Genomic DNA, 23,036 nt, shown 5'->3' with positions numbered 1-23,036 from the left:
AACGAAAGGCGGTCAAGGGCAGTTTTAACGGGCGTCCAATTTTTCAGATATTCTGCTCCTGCGCGCAGAGAACTCCATAAGAACTTGGTGCAATTTAGGAAGGGGGGAGGGGGGAGGGGGGGTAAGGTACAAGTGTTTGAATTTTAGCCTATCGCGAGACGAATCCGAGGCCCGGTTGAGTTTCAACATTTTTTTTTAAGTATGCATTTACCCTGATAGTAAGACGAAAGCACACGTCAATTGCTAATAGAATCCATTGGTAACCTTACAAATATTATGCAATACATGTAAATCCTATTTGCAGTTATGGCTACTATAACGATTACAGTCTTTTGAATATATTTTTTAAACTGTTTATTTGTCTTCGGGCCCTGGGTTTCTGTGAGTAGGCTATATAGTTGAAACGGAAGTGCAAGTTTAATATGATGTGACTCTTTCAGTACTCGCCAAATGTGTAAACTCTTACCAGGGTAACGAGCAGATTCGTGCGTTCTTAATGTTGCAAATACACTTATAATGCGAACTAGAACACAAAATTCAACGTAGAATTCTTTAAAACAATTTCGAGCATTATATATATTAACGCAAATTTATTTTCAACTACATTTACTGACACGAATCACACGTAGTTCACGCAATCGTCGCTAGAATTCGTTGCTGGGAGCAGCTGCGTCGACTATCGAATAATTCGATTTTGTAGAGAAAAATTAAAAACTGATAATGAAACTGCTTCCTATAAAAATGGAAAATCCTTAAAAAAAAAAAAAATACTAACCACCGGTTTGTGACCTGATTTTAAACAAGGGATACCATAAAGTTTCCCTTTGGCTTTGTGAACTTTGGATTCGCGCCTTCCTCTACAGTATGCAGCACCGTGGTTACACATTTCCGTTCCACGAGCCTTCCGTTCCATCCCACGAAATCACTCCCACCAAATGCCGTATACCGAGAGCTAAGATGGGTACACATAAAAAAAAAACTGTAATGGCTGCGTGGACGCCAGCTGGTTTGCGGCCGCTACATAATTCCGCTGCCGCATTTCTGACAAGGTCTTGTGGGTGTGGCGGTTTGGTATGGTTTGTGTGGGGGGAGGGGGAGGGAGAGGAACTTCCATCGAAATCCCCCCCCCCCCCCCGACATGCCCCCCCCCCCCCCGTCAACCAGCTTTGCTAGGGGATGAGTGTGCAGCCACACACACACGCGCGCGCACACACTCACGCTCTTTGGCAGCCTGCTGTCGATCTCACGCCAAGTCCCTTCCCGGAACCTCCCCCTCCCCTCGCCCCTGTGAGGAGGCTTGTAGAGTCGCCAGCACACACACCCCCCTCCCTCCCTCCCTCCCTACCTCCCTCCCCACGGGCTGGGAGATCGGCCCCGTCGTCTGCCTCTATGAATGGGTTTATCGATCCGCTGCGCCGCTGCGGTTGTTCTCGCAGAGGAGACAGCCCGCATATTGATCGCCGTCGGTGGCCTATCGCCGGCGCGCGGACCACACTCGAAATAATGGCACGCGCGCACGAAATAACGGTACACGGGGGGTAAATACTTATGGTGCGCGGTCACGAAAACGATGTTGCACGAGCGCAAAAATGGTCGTGCTCGTGCGACGTAAAAATGGCACGCTGGCACAAATAAATGGTACGCGTGTACAAATTAATGGTACAGTTGGCGCTCCTTAATTCCATAATTGTTCGGTTCGACTGTTTTCTGTAATCCGGATCGCATTATTTAAAAAAAAAAAAAAAAAAAAATTACGGGTGTTTGTTGACCTTACAGCAGGGTGATATTTTAGACTTTTTTTCAAACAGTAACAGTCATTTGAATTTTTTCTAGTACAGAACAGCTTATTGCAACTTTTTTTTAGATAGCATTGTACTATATACTATTTTTTTTGTATTCTTGTTAAAACTATATTAACAAACGATAATCCGGTAAAAAAAAAACTCTAATCCTGCACGGCTGTGGTCTAAATCGTGCAGAATTAGAGTCTTCTCTACTACTTGCTAATATACAGAGTCTGATCTGTTGGCTGAATGGTTTCAGAGCTCTCGTCTGCTGCGCAAAGGGTCCTTGGTTCGATTCTCGGCAGCATCGGAAAATTTTCACTTGGGTGGAACTTTCCTTTCTGGGATCAGGACTGGGTGTCGTGTTGTTCCTTCGCCTGGGTACTGCGGAAAGGCAACGGGTATCCTTTGTGGTATCATCTCGCTTAGTAAGCCCCAGCCAAGGCCCTCTTTCATCGGGGATGGCTGGGGACTCGAAACCATCCTCCGATCCGATCAAACCATCAACATCATTCACAACTTTATTTGCTATTTAAATTATGTTAATGCGAGAGCGATTTGGTTTTTTCTCTCGTCATTCCTATTCCCGAGAGAGTACATATTTCTCCTCAGAACAATGTTGTCTCAGAAGGCTTAACACGAGATCGAAAGTAATTTCGTAGTCCTGAACGTATCAACCCATTCCCCCCACCCAAAAAAAAAAAAAAAAAAAAAGGACTTGCATGACTCTTTAGACTTAACCCATGTATTATATCATTCATTGAGGTGTTTACCTCGACTTCAATTCTTCAATCTAGGTCCAAACAATGTTCACTTAAAAAAAAAAAAAAATGTTTTCACAAATTCACATAGTTCCAACTTGTTTCTCATACTTTCAAAAATTCTCAGTTATTGAGTTTGCAAATTTTATATTCGTTGAAATCCAATAACGGGACTTCCATTAATTATGTGAGGCGTGTAGGAGGATCGGAGCACATTACGCATCATTACTTGGCAAACCGAAGGCAGAAATGTAGAAAAAAAGTCACATTTGCAGAAACAAATAATTTTGTTTCACCAAGACAATGCACCAAGCTCACACCATGGCGAAAATTTACGAATTGCGATTTGAACTGTGCTGCTATCTTCATGTTGAGAACGAAAACTTTTCACGCAACCCTCCTAAATAGACATAACTCAATAAAATATAATTTTAAAAGACAAATAAACATGTGCTGTTTTTGATAAAAATACCATTGTACTGTGTCTGCAAAAAAAAAATGTAGCAATCACTCAATCAGGTAATAATAAAAAAGGATAAAAACACAAAACGAAAATAACAAAAGATACAGCCGTTGAACATACATTTTGAGAATTGCGTTAGGTAGTACACAGGTTACGTAAAAAGTTTCTAACGAGACGGCGGCAGACAAGAGGCAGCCAACCACTTCATGCATGGATGTCGCTTCTCCCGCAGACTGAATATATGTAATTATTTTAATACAATGAATGTGTATGTCTCGGTTCCCCGGTTGACCTCGTGGTTACCTCCGACCGACCGGTCGCCGCGGCTTGCCCAGCCAGGCCGCCAGACGGTTCATATCGAGCGGAAATTGTCGGGGACTCCGCTTCCCCCTCCACCCTCCTTTGGGCAGGCCACTCCCGCCCCTCCGCGCGTGTGGCCCTCCGGCCGCTTCCCCTCTCCGGGCGCTGTCTCAGTCCTCCCCTCCATTCCCGCCCCCCTCTCCCGAACATCAGCCGTGCCCCGCGAGCTCATTTTTTCTCTCTCTCTCTCTCTCTCTCTCTCTCTCTCTTTCTCTCTCTCTTCTCTGGCTGCACCCGGGCCCTGGCTATTTTGACGGGAAGGTCACAGACGCTGCCCGCCGCATACTACGAGTCTTTGGCGCGTCGAGGGGGAATGGGGAACCAGGCGCTGAAGGAGGGGCGGCAACCGACGTAGGGGGGGAAAAAAAGGGGCGGGGAGAAGCCCGGGTGTAAGACTTCCCCCTCTCCCGGCAGCCAGGCGGCACCGGCGAGGCCGCACGGCTGTTCCGACAGTCGCCCCGCGCCCCTCGAAGAGCCTGCTACGCGGCGTCGGCGCGCGTTACATGGAAGCTCTCGGTTTTTTTTGTTTTGTTAAATTAATTAATTGATTTTATTTACCTCCCTCCGCCGTCACGTTAAGTCCCTCGTGGCAGATGCAGGTATCATCGGCGGCGTCGGGTTGTCGCGAACTTGGCGGAAGGAGGGGGTTAGTCGAATAACTCTCCCTCCCGGCTGGGAACAGCCGCGTACCCCTTCGACCCCTCTCGTCCTTTCGTGGCGCACTCGGTCACTGCCGGTACACACGACGTGCAGCGCGCGCCAGACATGTTTGGCTCGGCGGACGGGTGAGTCTAGGCTTCGCGTGGCGGCGTGCGCGTGTGTGGAGTTATCATTTTTTTTTCTTTTCTTCGTTTCTGATAGGGAGTCGCTTGCGTGAATTGAGGGGGTGGGGAGGAGGAACGCCCCGGGGGGTAGTGCGCGTTAGTCGTGTTTTTTTTTTGAAGAAAAATAAAGTTGTTCTAACGGTAATTAATATATTTGCTGCCCCACCGACGATGCTACGTGTTGCGGGCTGGGTGCTCTGGTCGCGGCGCACTCAGCTTCGCGGGTCCGGCGTCGCAGTCGCGGACTGAAGGGGGAAAGCGGCGCCGTCGTGCGTGTGTGCTTCTTGTGCGCGTGTGCGTGCGGATGATGGAGACGGTGGGGACGCCGAAGCAGCAGCCGTACAGCCCGCACCTCAAGAAGGTGCTGAAGACGTACCAGCTAACGGCGGTGAAGAGCCTCCAAGGTCCCAGCAACCTCCTGGCCGCGGCGGCGGTGGGGAAGGACGCGAACGTCGGTTCGCCGCCTCCGTCCAAGGAGCAGCGCGAGGAAGAGGAGGGCGAGGAGGTCGTCACCGCCGCCGCCCCCGGTGGCGGCCAGGACCCGCGGTCGCCTTCCACGCCGCCCCCGCCGCCTTTCCCCATCCAGCAGCTGCCGATCCTGACGACGCCTGATCGGTCGCGCAGCGAGCGCTCCGAGACGTCCCTGGAGGGCGAGTCCATCTCGTGCTTCGTGGTGGGCGGCGAGAGGCGGCTCTGCCTCCCGCAGGTTCTGAACTCGGTGCTGCGAGACTTCACGCTGCAGCAGATCAACCAGGTGTGCGACGAGCTGCAGATCTACTGCTCCCGCTGCAACGCCGAGCAGCTGGAGGTGCTCAAGGCGGCGGGCATCCTGCCGACGACGGCGCCTTCCTGCGGCCTCATCACCAAGACGGACGCGGAGCGCCTGTGCAGCGCGCTGCTGCACCGCTCCGGCCAGCCGCCGCCCAAGTCCGCCCCCGTTACCGCCTCGCCGCCGCCCGCCTCCGTCAGGGTCTACCACGAGTGCTTCGGCAAGTGCAAGGGCATCTACTCGCCCGAGCTGCATCGCGACGGCGACTCGAGCTGCATCCAGTGCGTGGAGTGCCGGCACATGTTCAGCCCGCAGCGCTTCGTGTGCCACGTGCACCGCTCGGCGGAGAACCGCACCTGCCACTGGGGCTTCGACTCGAGCAACTGGAGGGCCTACCTGCTGGTGGCGGGAGACCAGCCCGCGGGCCACGAGCGGCTGGCTAAGCTGCTGGACGAGCGCCCGTCGCAGGTCGCGGCGCCCTTCAAGCGGAAACAGGTCAGTGCCCCGGCGACTGGGGCGACCTCGTGGTCCCAGTTGTGGCCGTGCCCACGCACCCCAATGCCGCTTTTGTCAGACTGCCCGTGCTAGTTGGGGCTCTGAACTGCCTCATCTCACATAATTTTCCACGTGTCCAGGCTACGAATTCGAAGGAATTGTAAATACAATTTTTTTTAAGTTTAAACCGTTATTCATTTGGTAATAAAGTTAATTGTACGGTAGGCTGTTTTAAAAATTCCTTTTTATAAATTGGAAGTAAAATAGTATTTCAGACGTCACAATTATGAAGTTACTGTACACTTATTAACATTTGAAATAACTCGTAATGCTTAATATCACAGCACGCTGATTTGAATACAATACATTTCCAGATATACTTAGCTGGATCGGCTCGCTTTGCAACAATGCGTAGATGTAGGCACCGTAAAACGTAACCTCAATCCTCTTTATCAGTTGTAAATAAATATGGCGGATCACAGCGAACACGACAGTGCGCTGCGAGTATACAACTCCCGCCTCATCCTCTTTCGCTCTACAGTTTTTATTTAACTTGAAACTGTTTTTGTTTTTACAATTTGAAATCAAAATTTTGTACCATATCACACTAAGTAAATAGAATACGTTAAGTTGCATAAAATTAATTAATGCTAAGTGCACAGTACAACCTAGTAATTAATTATATTAATGAGAAAGTATGTATGATTTGGTGTTTAAGTAGTTTATTTAACAACCCATAGTTTTGGTTCTTTATCAGGAATTTGTTGTATATGTGATTCATAATTCAATATTTCGCTTGTAAGCAGCTAGCCGTTGTCTCAAAGATGTTCTGGGCGTTTGAAGGCCGGGTGTTCAACTTAATTCTGAATAAATTGGCGAGATTTTTCTGACTAAACTTTTGGAGGTTATTAAAAGAGTTATATTCGCGTACTTAAATTTTGCAGTGTTTAATAGTTGGAGTAGAATAGTGATAAACAAGGTAACAAAGTATACTTGAAGCACCCATGCAAAGGCGTACGCGTATGGGGTGATCCTCAACCCCCTTCCAAATCCTAAGGGGAAAAAACTTCCCACCAACAAAAGGAAAGAATTTGAAAGCAAACAGGCAAATATGTTCTACCCTTTGATGATCGAGCCAAAAATATTGTCGCCACGTCTGTTGACGACCTTGAGCTAACAATATACAGGGCGAAGCAATGTAGCCGACTCATTTGTAACCTATCATAAATGATGAGAATAAAAAAAGTGTCGGACATTTATTTTCAGCCAATCAGGGCAATTCAACGGCTCGCGTAGGCCAACGTAAGGCACAGTCGAGTATAACCTGATGGTTATGCAGAACCATAGTCCTTATTTCGTCCCACGCCATCAATGTAGTATGCTTTTTGTCGTATCCACGGCTTAGGTAAAGGGTTGGGGTGAGGGGTTTTCTCGGCTTTCCCCCACCCTTTCCCTCGGACATAAAAATCGAATTAAAATGTATAGTTTATGCTCCACTCTTCATAGCTACTGATTAATAGTTGCGGGAAATTTTGTCGCTATACTCTCTTGAACCAGCTGAAAAAAATAGCGGATTCATTTCGAGATAGGATACAATTCAAACATGTATACGTATAGGCTAATTCCGCTATTGGCACGCTGTTTACAGGGAATACTCCTGGCAAATGAGAAACCCTCATACAGAATTACCGAATCACAGGCTACTAAGTTTAGAGGTTTCACCCGTTGGCAGCCAATGAACAAGTGATATTTTCCTGAATAAACAAAGGTAGAGTCATTGGAAACGCGTAATTTGTCGGTCCCCAAACATGACATGTAAAAAATTATGAAGAATTTAGGTAAATACGGGAAGTATATCCAACCTAGACTAGCGTAGGTTATGTGAGATTAAGCCTCACCATCTTGCAATTTCAAATATTTTTGATACCGCTTCCAATAAATCTCCCGTGCTAAATATTTGGGCTTGACATTGCATAGGACTTTACTTTGGCTACTTTTTGAAGTCAGCACTGGTGAACTGGTACCGAATATCATATTTGTAGTCACCCGCGTGAAACAACAAGTTATTTTTCAAGGCGCTAATAGATTAGATTCTGGTAGTAAATATGTGGTTAAAACAATCTATAGAAGGTCTGGGGGAGATGCTTTATGACTTGACATGCCGAAAATTGGGATAAACAGTTCAAAATTATAATTATAAAAAATATTGGAAAAATTCAAGATGACTAGAGCCTAATCCCCCTTAAGTATTCTAGCACATAGAAATACAGTTCACAGAAAATTACTTCCCTACTTACAGAGTCAGCAAACTGGAACGACTTAATAAAAAACTTAAAGTTCGAACAAAACTCCCATTGACAGTATTGTTCCAGAAGTGAAAAGTAGTTATTTTAATTGGCGGTAACTCTGATGTAGGCCGTTACTCGGTCGTCTATTGGTCGAGTCTGGCTGCAGGAACGGCCTTGACGTCTGATTGGTCGCTCGCCCCCTCCCTTCAACGGCCCGCCACGGGTGCAAGGATGGACACATTGTGTTCCGCCATATTGCCTGAGTTGCAGCCATTTTGGTGGCGTGCGTAGCTGAAATTCATGATAAACAGGGGTGGTTTCCCATTTTTAATGTATAAAAATTCCGTAACATCTCTAGGAACAAGGACTGAAAAAAAAAAAAAATTGGGGATTTATTGAGCGGCAGCATGGACGCTGATCCGGCCTCAGAAAACCCCCTCCATCCTGAGGGAGCCTTCTTGCACTTGCAAAATCGTGTGTAGAGGGACCTTCAAAATTAGACCCCATAAAAGTGTTCGTAATCTAGTCGATGTCATGTGTTCGATGGTTGCTGCCACATCTCTCCTCTCCAGGTCGAATATGGTTCATTAAATTTTTATTTTTTAAATGAGTTTTTTCATTTGGCGTATAGTTAGTGGCAGGCATTACTTTTTTGCGAAAAATCTGTAACGCCTATTAGACTGCAACAAGGTATGCCCGCCCCAGCAATTTCTTCCTTGTGATTGGTGGCCGTCTGCGAGAGAAGTCGTTTGCCTTATTTGACCGAGCCACTCTGGACGGGTTTGCTTCCGCGCTGAATTACTGTGATTGGTGTTGCAACAATCGGCATGTGCCTGAAAGAAAACTCACCCAATCAGTCAATCACGAATCACAGAGGATGCCACAGTGCTGTAACTTTCACCTAGTCTCGGAATCTTTTCCGCGAAGTATACATGCCCCTACCTACAGTCCTTCAGGGCGTGGCCAATAACTATAGACGCAGGAAGAATTCACTGAAGCTTACCTCAGCGCTGCGGCTGCAGTTGGCACATGGTAACAAACCAGCAACTGGAGACGTTCAGAATCACAGGCATGAGGTGAGCAGCCAATCAGCAGGCGACATCAGCTCGAGAATGCAGAGAACTGTGGACTGCAGGTCATTGAACCGGCGATTTTTTTTTTCCGGTATCTACAAATAAACTCTTGATCCAAGTATAAAAGTCCACCAACATAGAGACCGAAAAATTACGCGGATTCGTTTCGCGACAGGCTGAAATTAGAATGCTTATATACCTTAGCGCTGGTTCTGCTATTGGCTCGCAGCTCTTCTGGCGGGTGTGACATGCCTAGAGACCCGGAAAATTCGCGGGTTCAATGACCTCCAGGATAGACTCCAATATCCTCTACACACTCGGGCAAATGCCAACTGTTCATTGGCTGCTGACGTGTGAGTCGTCTCGACTGGGTGGCCTGTGATTCGACACTTCTATGAGTAAGGGCCTCTAATTGGCCTTCAGTCCTCCAGATTAACTGTGAACCAATGACAGAAGCAGCACTAAGGTATAATTATTTGAATTTTAGCATAACACGAAATGAACCCGCGAATTTTCTGGGTCTCTACATATGCCTGGAGTTCTTCCCAGATGTCACTGAACCCGCGACTTTTTTTTTTTCCAAGTCCCTATGCACACGTGTAACATTCTTCGCGGTCAATGATTGTGTGGGTTAAAGCAAGAAAGAGCGAATCCTGCAGGTGTCGTGTGGGATGTTCCCCCCCCAGCCCCGTGCGCGAACCGAGCCTTTGCGCCGGCCCGGCTGCGCGCCGCAGACGCTAGGGCGTTTTGACCGCGGCTGTACAGCCTCAAGGTCGCAATCAAGCGCGACAATGGCGCCTGTGTTCGACAATGGCCGGCCGGTCGCCTCGCCGTGCCCGTGTTTACCGCGCTCGGTTGGTTTCGCACAAACATCTCTCCGCCAGGAGGATAAATTTATGAAAAGGTTTTTTGGTTGAAAAAATGTGGCGGGGAAGGAGGAGGGGGCAAGTGGAGTTCTGCGGTCGACGTACCGCGCTATCATCTCTTTTGAGTGCCGGGTTTTCACATGATAGGAGTCAAACGCGGCATTTCTCTCATTCACACCTTCGCCAGACTGGTGACGTGCGCCCAAATTAAGTAATTTTTTTTTACACGCGAAGAGAATATATATATATATATATATATATATATATATATATATATATATATATATATATATATATATATATATATGAACGCTCGTTACCAAACTCCAAGAAGTTTTCGTCCGCGACAGCGATTTCACCATTGCAATTGGCGGCCGTCTGTTAAGGAAAGCAATTGTTAGGCCCCCCCCCCCCCTTTTTTTTTTTTTTCCGCGAACAGATTTTCTTGACCAGTCGTGTGTTAAAACTTTGTGGCATTGTCTGTATTTATTTCAGGTACCTACATCCCGTGCGGAAACAAACGCGTCGTGAACAGCCCGGCCAATATAATAAATAAATTAATAAATCTATATAATATCTCAATATAATATAGATAATTATATAAATACATTATTATATATTAATTAAATCATTACATTATATTAAATATAATTAATAATAACAAATTTGATAAAACATTATAAGATCTTATTGTATTAGATAATAATAACATATAATGATCTTATCCTTTTTGTACTAATAAGTAGGCGTGTACCTTTAAAGAAGCTCATATCATACAGACGACGCTATAGTGTTATCACACGTCAGCTTGTACATGGAATGTTTTCACGGAAAAAAAAAAATATATATATTCTGCCAACCATATCTAATGGAAAAGCTATAGTGTTTCAAGAAATGCGTTGACACAAAACGTTTTCTCGCGAAAAACAGGTTTGCCCACACGTTTAGTTGACTGATTATTCGTTTACGAATAGATATCCGGAAATTTCGCGGATTAATTTGTTGTCAGTCTGAAATTCATAGTTGTGTATTATCTAACCACATTCATTTGTCTTTTGTTTGTCTATTCATGACTGCTTAACATCTCTCTTTTTATGGGTTGTGATTCTGTCGCTCCACCGCTAGCTGGTGGTAGTTAACTGGCTTAAATCGCAGAGAGATATGTCGACATATTTGTGATCCAGTCATCATAGCAATGCAACTGTATACGTGTTTGCAGTCTGCCTTGCGACCAAAAAGAATCCGCGTCATTGCCGGATCTCTATTTATGAATGTCGAGTTCACGGTCATGCTGCTTTATTGATTAGAACAAAATTTCCCCCGTAGGACTCTGAGCCAATGAAAAACCCTGAACAAAAGAAACATCTAATGACGAGCATCCCGGTTAACAGGCGTCATGAGTGAAGTAGCCAATGAGCTAGTGTAATTTGCCCAAGTACGTACAGGAGAAGTAATTGAAAATGCGAATTTTGACGTGAATACGTCTTTAAAATTGCTTCCGTATTGTGAGGAAATTCAAAAAACGAATGATCACAAAATCGGGGGATACAGTTTGGTCTTGCAACTACATATCTATCATCTCCATCCAAAAGTTAATTACACCACTGGATAGCTAAAGGATCGAAGAATTCGTTACGCTAAGTGAGGACTGTGACGCATCGCGCGCGGTGGAGGGGGAAGCGCCGCCATTTTGTGGTCTTATTGGTGCGTTTGGAGATTTCCATTTAGTATTAACTTTTGACTCGGAGAAGCTACGACGTTCAAGTTTCATTCGTCAGCTCGCGTCATAATCTATCGATTGCATATATAAAACAATAGTGTAAAATAGTTACAGTGAATATATGTGGTGTTAAAAAAAAACATATAATCAAAAATATATATTGTCGACCTATATGCGCATGATTATAACATGTATAAAATAGCGTATTTTGTATCTTATATAGAAAATATTACCTGTTACGTACACCGCAAGGGCGTCGCCGGGGGGGGGGCGTAGGGGGCAGTTGCCCCCTCCCCTAGAGCCCTAGAGATTCAAAAAAATGTAGCCAAATGAAAAAGATACTTTTCCCACAAATTGCCCCCCCCCCCCCTCCCCCAGGTCATCGACTGGCCATCGGCTGGCGACGCCCTGGTACACGTATTCACGTATAACACATGGCCGTGTCCTAGACACAGCCACACCCTTTTTTTTTTCATGTCTCAATAAATGACGATTATAAATTAAAACGATGTGTTGGCCAAACCACCGCTGTTTGCCCCCGGGCTGCTGGTAGCAGACACTCAAAAAAGTTCCGCGGGTCTCGGGAGAACTCCAGGATGTTCGTGTGTTCGGGGTTGACGAGCACTCTTCTGCTTGCAGCCCGTCGAGGTTTTTTTTTTTTTTCGCGGTCGTGTTTACGAGAGTTACGGTCGGGTTACGTCACCGCCTGGTTTCTGCGCCGCGCGTGCAATGTTTCGCCTCTCCCCCCTCCCCCCAACCCGTAATTCGTCATCCTCCAACCCGCGCCTGCCTCTCCCAAATCCTCCTCCACCCTCCCACAGTTTTTTTTTGTGCTGTCGGGACGGGTAGCGAAAACAGGGACGCGACATTGGGCGAAACAGGCCAATTGCGGCGGCATTGTAGTGTAGCGAGAATGTGATAAAGTGGGGAAGCAATTCTGCGTACTGGCGCGTGTTTAGTCTAGACGCGACTAAGCTCACCACGTGAGTTCGGTGCACGTTCTTTTTTTTTCCTTCTTTCTTTAAAGTCTAGCACGTACTCGCGTTCGCTTGTCTGCGCGTCTGGTTGTGCTGATAACGACGACGTATTCCTGAGCGAGATATTGTTCTTCGCCAAGAGCGTGCGCGATAACACATGCTATCGCGGCCCGACGAGTTAGCGTCTTGAGTGCGCATGCTTGTAATACGCACAAAAAATACTAATAAAATATTTTCATGTTATCAGTAGGGGCAGGCATTTTTCGCGAAAAGATCTGAACACTTATTAGACTGCAACAAGGTTTACCCACACCTGTGGTTTCTTCCTTGTTATTGGCGGCCACATGCGAGAGAAGTCGTTGCCTTATTTCACCGAGCCACTCAGGACGCGTTTACTTCCGCACTGAATCACTGTGATTGGTGTTGTTACAATGGATATGTACCTGGGAGAAACTCACCCAATCACGAAACACAGACGGTGCTAAAGTGTTTTAACTTCCATCTAGTCTCGAAATCTTTTCGCAAAATCTGCATGCCCCTAGTTATCAGTAGAGACCGGAAAAATTCGCGGGTTAGGTGACCTTCAGGATAGACTATACAGTCCTGTATATTCCAAGGAAAATAACGCCAGTTCATTGGCTGCTGACCTGCTAGTCGTCTCTACTGGTTTGTTTGTGATTCGATAATTCTTTGGTTTAGTGTTTCTCATTGGCCTAGAGCCGTGGAATCGAACACTGAGCTAATAGCAAAAGCAGATTAAAGGTACCATTATGTGAATTCCAGCGCATCACGAAAATAATTCTCGAATTTTTACGGTCTCTAGTTATCAGGACTACTGAAACTATAGTTTTAAAAATAAATCTTTACTCTTCTGCAAATTGATAGCGGCCTCTAGTGAAAGAATTCGGGAAATTGCTGCATCTTCAGTTGGCCTGCACGCAGTCCGCGGTGAGACCTCGTAGAAAAGTCGCCGTATCACGAGAAACATAATCGAGACTCCCATACATTTTACGGACAGTGTAAAATATGACACCGGCCCGAGTACACACAGGTGTATGAAGTCCATCCTACAGGTCCAGCATAGAGGTGAACGAGTTTGGATTCTAGCCAATCGCGAAGCGAATCCGCGGATTCTTTTTTCTTTCGGTTTCTTGTGATCTGTTGGGAATATTTGTAGCAGAACAACAATTGCTTGGGAGGTATCCAGTTAAAAATTTTAATATGGCCAAAAAAAAAAAGGTAATGACAAAGAAACACAACATAAATCATCGTGGCCTGTGAGATCGAGCTTAAGCGAGAGAGAGTGCGTGTAGTTTGATTTAGTTTATTTTCCTTCGGGGCATTTCAGACTACACATTTAAGGGGGATCAGCCGATGAGGCCTCGCCATCTTGCAATTTAAAATATTTTGAGACAGTTTGCAATAAAGCTCCCTTGTTAATTTTTTGTTGGGTTTTTAATGGCTTCGGAATTAGCTTTGGCTACTTTTTGAAGTCAACACGATTGTCCTGATAGTTGTAGTCGCCCGTGTGAAATAATAAGTTATTTTCTCGCGGCACTTACAGACCTGTTAGTAAATATGTGGTTGCAACAACAAAGTCTGTGAGGGTTATGATTTATGCTACGGCATGCCAAAAATTGGGATATCCTATAGTTCAAAATCAGAATTATAGCAAAAATATTAAAACCAAGATGACGGTCCTAATCCCCCTTAAACTTATTATTTTAGTCTATCTCCAAATAATGACGCAAACAACGACCCTTTACTCGGCTCGCCGAATTATTATAGCTATTTGATTGAACCTTAGTTGCAAAAAAGGTGGCCAACCTTGGGCGAAGTGCATTGCGACAACAGCGACAATGTCAGTGGCTTCGGGAGATTACTTTCAACCGTACAGAACTTGTGTATTCCATTCATGTACGTTCTATAGAGATACCTTACCCTAAAAAAATACGTTCCCGATCTTGTACTTACGGGGTTTTGTCCCTTCACATTTTATGAATCATTTAATATTCAAGATAAAAACAAAACGTACATATATCTGACAGTTTAGTATAAAAACTGTTTTATATACTGCCTGTTTGTGAATGTGTGCATATATTGTGCCTACTTTTTTTTTTACTGTTGGTAGGCATAAAACAAGAAAATATTTCCTTTGAACACTGTCAAAAAACCTTTCAAAACTCTCAAATTTTGGTTTTTGTTTTTACAACACGGTAAAATAAAAATAAAACTAAATGTTTTTATGAAATTTATTAAAACTAAAGGTATCCTAAGAAAGCCACTAGCATTAATTACCCTTAAACATAAAACATTTTAGGTCTGTAATCAATTTACTTCTCATTATCGGTACCGCAAAAAAAAAAGTTAAAAAATTGAAACTCTGATAGCTACTTCGTGAAAGTTAAATCACTCAAAACCTCTACAAGTTTAACAGTGTTAAACGTAATTATAAAATAATGATTTGGAACAGGACAAGCCCCCTTAAGAAGAGTACCTTACTCGTGAATTTTTTTATACTTATTTAAAAAATAGTTTAACAAAAAAATAATTACGTGGAAACCTTTTTTCGTATTTGTATTAGTTTTTTCAAAGAAGTTCTTCGTCGTCTCGTCCCTCTTTCATCCAGCAGTTCGTTGAAGTTAATAAAATTTTCTTTTGAATCGAGCTGGTTTGTTTGTTCTCTCTCTCTCTCTATTTTTTTTTTTTTTAATTTTTCGAATTAATAGAGAACCTTGCTCGTTCGAGAAGAAAGTACTAGGGTAATTATAAGATGGGCATCATTAAAAATTCTGTATTAGAAGGAACAGGCCGTGCTTATAGAGCCAAAGGAAACAAAGTTTTTTTATCCTGGAACTTTGCATTAAAAAAAAGTGATGAATTATTGAAAATGAATAATGGCTAGGCCTATTCATAATTTCTGCTAAACGCACACGTGTTGAACGTAAGAATCCCGAGAGAAATTCGAAGAAGTGAAAAACACAGGGGATAGGAGGCAGCCTTTTTTATTCACAGCATGTCTCGAACTTAGCAGACAGGTTTATATTTTCACCGAAAGTTTGAATGTAGGGTCTTTCTATCTTACGTTAACTAGAAAAAAAAAAGATTTCGAGCCGAACACAGTGTATTCCTTCGAGAGGAGAAAAAATTACAACTTTATGAATAGAGGCACGAAAGGTTTTGCGTATTCTAGCAAATTAGGTACATGTACATCTGCTGTACTTTGGCGAGTGGCTCACGGCTATTTCGACTCTATCCGGACGACCCCTGCCAGTCCCATAGGCCAGGGGTCGGCACACTTTCTAGTGAGCTGAGCAAAATATTAAGATAACAGATTCTCGATTTGTTTTTTTTTTTAGAGAGCAGAAAACACGTGTTTTCTATGTATCTACTTAGATGGCATTTCAATTCGATAAAAAAAAACCAAGCTTAGGTCGTAATGAATTAACTCACAAATTCAACATAAACTCTTTAAAAAATAAAAGTTACTTAAGACTAAAATCACATAAAGTAAAAAAAAAAAGACCTTTCATTAGTACAGCTCTGCTGATAAGACAAGAAAAGCTAAAATGTTTTAATTTTATTCATTATTATAATAAAATAAATAATCAGCTGGGCGAGTGTGAGGGCAGGGCGGGGCGGGGCTACGGTAGTTGCGCGCGCAGGTTGACATGCGCTGTGATTGTGCCGTGTGATACTGTTCTGCGCCGTGGCAGCGCTGTGAGTCGTACAGCCGTAAAATCCCACGAAAAGAGCCGCATGCGTCTCGCTAGCCGCGGTCTGCCGACCCCTGCCATAATTAGGCCAATGGGAATAAATATCTGAACAGTGGTAGCATCCGATATGCACAATCCGGTGGCTTAAGTATGCATGGCACTGTATCACGCGTTATAATTTTTTTTTTTTAAAAACAGATAACCTAGGGAAACTGTCTAGACTACAGTAAGATTGTGAGAATCCTTTAGCACTGCATATATATTTTATGTGTTGTTTGTCGTGCACGTAGCAACTTCTCGAGTAGATGGCTCCTGACGCAAGCATGGAGCCATGGGGGAGGGGGTAGAGGTCATAGCCCCTTCCCAGCCCGCATTTGACTTTTGTTGTTCTTTTTTTTTGGAAGGTATAAGTATTTATGTTTACTTAAATACATGTTTTAAACTTTTCTTTCATCTAAAGTTGTGTGAAAGAAGGTACCTACTCAATTTCAGTACTTACAGGCCATGGATTTGTAAACATTCCAAGGAGACCCATCTCTGAATAATTTAATGTCTTCTTTTTTTTTTTTTTGTAAATGTAACCTAAACATCAATGTAAAGTTACAGATATTTGTAAATTATTACCCGGGCATTTATGCTTTGTGTTGTACTAGTAGTACTTCCAATAGTCAAAGCTATTTGTCAACCGTTCTCTGAATAATTTCCTGTATCAATTGCGCACATTAATAAGCATAACTAAAACAATTAAGTCCATTTGTTGGATGTTCGATTATCTTTTCCAGTATTATATATGTGTTGGTGTGTTGGTGTGTGTATGCGTGCGTGTGCAAAAATAACCATAGCCGTGTGTTGTACAACGTTACAATATATTTATTTTAGTATCACAAACTATTTCTTGGCAACTGGTTTACAATGGAATCTTTTGTAAAAAGAAAAAAAATTCTAAAACTGTGATTGTGTGCATGCTTCTGCTGTGACGGAGGAGTGTTCCTTGTACCGGCCCTGCGGTCCTCCCAGGGAGGCGGTCGTGGCGGCTACTACAGCCCACGCGGAGGTTACGACACGGCGTGTGTCATTGGCTCGGCCTCGCCGTGGTTCCCCGGGTGCAGGAGGGAGGGAGGGAGAGTCGGTGTTTCGCTGACCTGCCTGGGTCAATTGGCTGTGCGGAGGCCGCGGGCGAGTCCCGGCACGATGGGGGGGGGGGGAGGAGGGGGGAAAAAGTAACATGAGGGCGTTCGGGCAAGGTAGCGAATAAGCGCTGCCTTGTTGGGATTCAACTGTAACTTTATAAAGGGGCCCCCGTCTCGTCAGGGGCGTTAGCGTGTTGGCGAGGGTGAGTCTGCGATACATGTTCATGAATTGAGAAAGTTCTTGATTGTTCTCCAAAGGTCCCAAAAAATTACCTAATTATATGCTTGGGGTCCCTAAAACACCTTTAATTTCCGTTTACCCGGTGTGTGGCAGCCCGGATATACGTTATGGACTGCTTCTGCGATTGGCACGTAGTTTATGTGGAGGACTCCGAGCAAACAGGAAATTTTGAATCAAAGAAGTGTAGGATCACAGGCGACCCAGTTGATACCTCTCACGTAGCCAGCGGCCAATGAACTTGTGGCATTTGCTCGAGCATGGAGAAGACTGTGGAGCCCATCCTCGAAGTTGCTGAACACGTGCGAAGTTTTCTTGTTTCTTATTGGTCCGTATATATTTGAAGGGATCTAAACCAATTAGCAATCCTATTCCAAAGAAGTGTCCGTTCACATCGACCTAGTTCAGACATCATAAATCGGCACGAGGTTCCACAATACTGTGCATATTCGGGTTGAAGTCATTTGTTCATTGGCTTATGACTTGTGAGTAGAGACTGGAAAAAATTCGCGTTTTCAAATGACCTATAGGTAGAGACCGGAAAAATTCGCGGGTTATGTGACCTTCAGGATAGACTATACAGTCCTGTATATACCAAGGAAAATCACACCTGCTGATTGGCTACTACTACTAACTCACGAAACCTGTTAATCAGGATTCTTGTGATTTGATATTTCTTTTAAGGTTTTTTTTTTTCACCGGCTCAGAGTCCTTCAGGTAAACTGTGGTCCGAACACTAAATCAGCTTGAAGGAGAACGAGTTTGAGTTCTATCCTATCGCGAAATTGAATCCGCGAATTCGTCCGGTCTCTGCTTGTGAGACGTCTCAGTGGTGTACCTTGCGATTCGATACCTCTTCGGATGAAGATTTATCAGTGGCCCAGAGTCATCCAGTAGCAGAAGCAGCACAGGGTTTGGAAAAGATTACCAGACCAGCTGTATATTAAAACTCTGCAGCATTGTCTTGTGTTCCGTGTTTGGCTGGGTTTATTTCAAGTGGATATATACTTTCAGCACACCAATAACAGCCATCCATTGTGGAAGAATGCGTCCTGAATGGTCCGTCCAAATATGGCACTGGCTTCTCTTGCAAACGGCAGCCAATAAAAAGGGAACAAACACTCGTTAGAGCAGTCATATCTTATTGCAATCTAATGAGCGATAAGATTCCTTCGCAAAAAATACGTGCCACTATGTATAAGTAGTTGAATGAAGTTGCGAATTCTTTCTGTTCCGACATATGACTTTTATCCGAGTAAGCAGAGGTTACTGTGGTCTATCCGAAAAGTCAACGAACCCGCTAATTTTCCAGTTCCTTAATCTTCGGTGTTCTGTGGTTCCGTTATGCAAATGACTGTGGAATCTAGCATACTTCAGGTCGCTGAACTTTCTGATTTCTCCACATACCCTTAAAAAAAAGCTCAGGTTTGCTGATGGACTACAGCGACAGTTTTTTTTCCTTTCCTACACTCATTGGCCAGTGACCTTGTGACGTGATATCGTGCGCCGCTGGAATGTGGGTCAAGTTGGGCAAGTTGTTTTTTGATTTATTACCCGCTATTTTCGGCGGTAGAACCTACCTAGCTTTCGTTTTATTTCCAGCTGCGTTCCTTGCGGCAACTTTTCACCTTAGAAGGACTCTCTCAACTAGCTACCAAAATAGAACTAACTCTTTTTTTCTAAAGTGTAATAAAAAAACTAGTTTCGAAAATCATGGTACTTCTGTATTCTTTTATAACCTAGGCATGCTGTGCACATAAAGTTCACCAGGGAAATGCCTAAACCAAAAATATCCTGTATGTATTATGCACTTCCACTAAACAGTGATTTTTTTAACAAATAGGCAACACACTATATAAGTTTCCTTGGAAACCAAGATTAACACTGGAAACATTTTACAAATTGACTAGCCTGTATTACCAATAAGTAGAGAAAGAAAAAAATTCGCATTTACAATTACCTCTAGGATGGGTTCCACGATCCTATATGTACTTGGGCAAATGCCATCTGCTCATTGGCTCCTAACGTATGACACATTTTAACCGGGATGCTAAAGATTAAACAGTTTTTTTGTTAGTTTTTCATTGGCTAAGAGTCATTAGAGTAAATTTTGGTCCAATCACTAAAGCAGCATGAATGTGAACGAGTATGGATTATAGCCTACCGCGATTTTTCCGGTCTCTACCAATAGGCTGAAAATATAATAATATTTTTTATCCATTCAATTATATTTCAGGGCAGAATCCCAATACATTGCGCATATCCTCTATGGGCGTTGTCACATGAAGTTGCTCACGATTTATAATTGTATAAGGTGTATACAGGTCACGAAAGTTCCTGAAGTCACGAAAAAGTAAAGGAAACTGAAGGGCTGGTCATGAAAGTCACTAAAAAGTTCCTAAATGAACAACAATGGCACTGAAAGTCTCGCAACTTTTATTTACATCAACCTTTTGCTAACTCATTTTTTTTTACCCTCTTATTCACTTACAGTCGCGCAATAAGTTCAAATAGTTAGAGAGACTGTCAACTTAAATAACGTGGAAATTATCTCTGAAATAGATTTAGCTTTCAGACTTTAAAAATCAGCACGTTCCTGCAAATTTTAGGAAATTTCTTATTATGTTTGCTCTTTTTTAATTTCGGTTGTATATACGAGATGTGATCAATAAAATACTGTGAATAATTTTATTAAATCAAATTTGAACTAATATCCTTCAAGATACTTTCCTTGGCTAGCGTTGTGCACTCATCCCAATGTTGATTCCTGGACGTGGACAGACAGGAATCTTTTGTTCGGCCAAACACTCACGGATCAGGAGCGAGGTGTGGCCCGGCGCGTTGTCGTGATGGATGAGGAAGCCACTGACACATTCTTCTGGTCTCCTTCTCGCAAACAAATCAATCGCGTTGCTCGAAACCCATGATTAGAGATACGGAAATTTTCGCGCGTTCATTTTGCCGCAAGTCAGAACGCAAACCTTCACTCTCTCGCACTGTGTTTCATGATTGGACAGCAGTTGTTTGGACACGCCCCTCTCCGACGATGAGCCAACGATGCCCATCTAGAGGAGAAGTATCTAATCAGGTAGTGCCAATTAACAAGGATAAATATGTTCTAGGTCAGAAATCAACCGATGAGAAAGCACATATGGGTTGACCACACCTATGACATTGAATTCCACACTGAGCCCAGACGAATCCGCGAAATTCCCGGGTCTCTGTCCGTGATGCGCGACAGACACGGTAAACACGACCTCACTCTTCCGGCTCTGGAAGCCGACTTGTTCAGACTTGACACTGACTATCTCAACGGACCATTCTATCGGGCTTATTACTTCAAATAGGTGTAGTGCCAGCAGTTGCTGCTATAAAAAATTGTTAACAGAATTTTTTGACGTGACAACGTCTAATAAATCGATGAACGCCGGCTGCACGCACGAAAAAGTGTCCCGTTATGCACATTGTTCCGTTACGCTGTGTCCCGTCACGCTCATTGTACGTTTGCGCCGCATCTATCTATCTTCCACTCGACTGTTTATAAAGTGAAGTGATAAGTTAATGTGGTTTTCATTGCTTATTACAACAACAATTTCGGCAATAAAGGTTAATTACACTTGCATTTTAAAAATCTGATTACTAGTATAATTTCAAGTATTTATTCTTTTATTATTAGAATAAAAATGATCCAATTTTATTCATAAAGTATGCAATCATTTCATCAATGTTTTGTTATGACGTCACGTTAAACTATCGTCCGTAAACCGACTTTACAGACAACCAAATTTTTTTACCAGTATATTATTTTTATTTTTAGTATTTTACAACCACTCCTCAATAACAAAAAAAAATTTTCGTTGGAAAACATTTTATTAAAATGTCTGAACAAAGTGGTGAAATTGGTTGAGAGTTGTTTGCAAACACCCTGCTGGGAGAAAAGGTTGCAGAAGTGTGGGGGCAAGGGTCAGGCATCCATCGCTCTCCGTTCCGTGACCACGAGCAGGAGGAGGAGGGGGGGGGGGGGAACGCAGCGTTCTCATTGGGTGGCGTGAGTTGAAGGACCGTCACGACAGTGCACGCCCTCTTGTTTGATCGTCGCTGCGTACGAATTGCTTCGTAACGCCGCGCCGTGGCGGAGGAGTGAACGCCTGGGGCGTGGTCGCTGTATTCTTCGTGTGCGTTCGTCCATCACTGCGCTTGTCGCCCTTGAGACGCCTTTCGCCTTTCGATCTCCCATCTCAGATACATCAGCGGCCCCAAAGTCAAAATTTTATCGGGGCACAGATTTATTCATGTGGCCGGGGGGGGGGGGGGCGGTGTCTCACCTCTGATTTTCCATGATTAATTGTTTTTCCTCGCCGTCTTAAATCCGCTTTTTTTTTTGTTCATATAATTTTCACACTAAGATATTCGTTTCAGGGCAACACGTGCAGGCTGTTTGGTTATGGAATCATTGCACAATCGGTTGTTGTTGTTATTATAGATAACATTTTGTGCTAATTCAAAAAATATATATGTCCGGAGTGTAAGTATTTATAATTCGAAATCGTTTTGCTTGGCAGAAGTTATTTTTCAGTGTTTCCGCAACTGGGGAATACAATAAAACAGTACTTATGTAGTTCCAATTTGATTTTTCTTTTCAAAATACATGGAATTAGTAAAAAAAAAATATTATACAACCAGTTACCATGTAATACCTACTACTTACAATAAGCATATTATAACTTTGTACAACACATGGCTATGGTTATTTTTGCATGTATGTAATACGTTTTTCGGTATAATACTGAGTATTTCTTACGAAAATTGGCGCATAATTTTATATTTTAATTGATGTTTCATTCAAGAATAACTTTTGTTTTTTTAAACCATGGAAAAGGTGATCGAATGTTTAATAATTAGACTTTATTTTGTTTTATTATGCTTATTAATGTGCACAGTTAAAAAATTCAGGGATCGGTTTGCAAATAATTTTAACTAATTATTGCAAGAATTCGATCCCAGTATTACTGTGAACACTGTTTTTTTTTTAGAGGTACAGTTGTTTATTTATGTAAAAGTACAAAATTACACATATCTGTAATTCTACATGAATATTATCCGTACATATAAAATATGCATAAAAACTTCGTTTATTTGAGGTTAAATATCCGCAAATTTACTGTTTCTGACAGTGTAGTTAGTTGGTTCGTGATTCGGGTTTCGCCCGCCGCGGCCGGGGAGAGATGCTATCTCTGGCGAGACCAGTGAAGAGAGAGGCCATGGGAATTGTGGGGGAAACCGTTGGGGAATAAGGGGGGGGGGGGGGAGGCAGAGCAGGATTCTGGAACGCGGCCTTGTCGCGTCAATGCGGGTCCCTTTAAGACTCGGGGCTTCACCCACCGAGAAGTTTCTTGGCCTGTCTTCAGCAGCCTGAATATGCATGGAACCCCGATCAGTCCAGTTCTAATTCCGGCGGAGTCGAACTCGGATTTCTTGCAAGTGGGGAAGCATAGCGGACTGTGTCGTGGACTGTGTGTTTTTTTTTTCTTTTTTCAAAAGGTAATTTTTCGTGATTTTTTTTTTTATAAAT

The 23,036-nt window shown here is 43.5% G+C and overlaps 1 protein-coding gene across 1 annotated transcript in view; it reads left to right on the top strand.

The window, feature by feature from the left end:
* The first annotated feature begins 3,842 nt into the window (after positions 1–3,842).
* LOC134533969 (ski oncogene) overlaps positions 3,843–23,036 on the top strand; it is a 371,182-nt gene continuing 351,988 nt past the window's right edge. Inside the window, exon 1 of the mRNA XM_063371816.1 lies at positions 3,843–5,456. Within this exon, the coding sequence (XP_063227886.1) occupies positions 4,497–5,456 (960 nt within the window). The 5' untranslated portion in view covers positions 3,843–4,496. The remainder of the gene's footprint in view (positions 5,457–23,036) is intronic.

Source organism: Bacillus rossius, chromosome 7 (genome assembly GCF_032445375.1).
Source record: "Bacillus rossius redtenbacheri isolate Brsri chromosome 7, Brsri_v3, whole genome shotgun sequence".
Classification (NCBI taxonomy): domain Eukaryota; kingdom Metazoa; phylum Arthropoda; class Insecta; order Phasmatodea; family Bacillidae; genus Bacillus; species Bacillus rossius.
The sequence above is the reverse complement of the archived record's forward strand: the minus strand, read 5'-3'. Positions and strand labels throughout refer to the sequence as shown.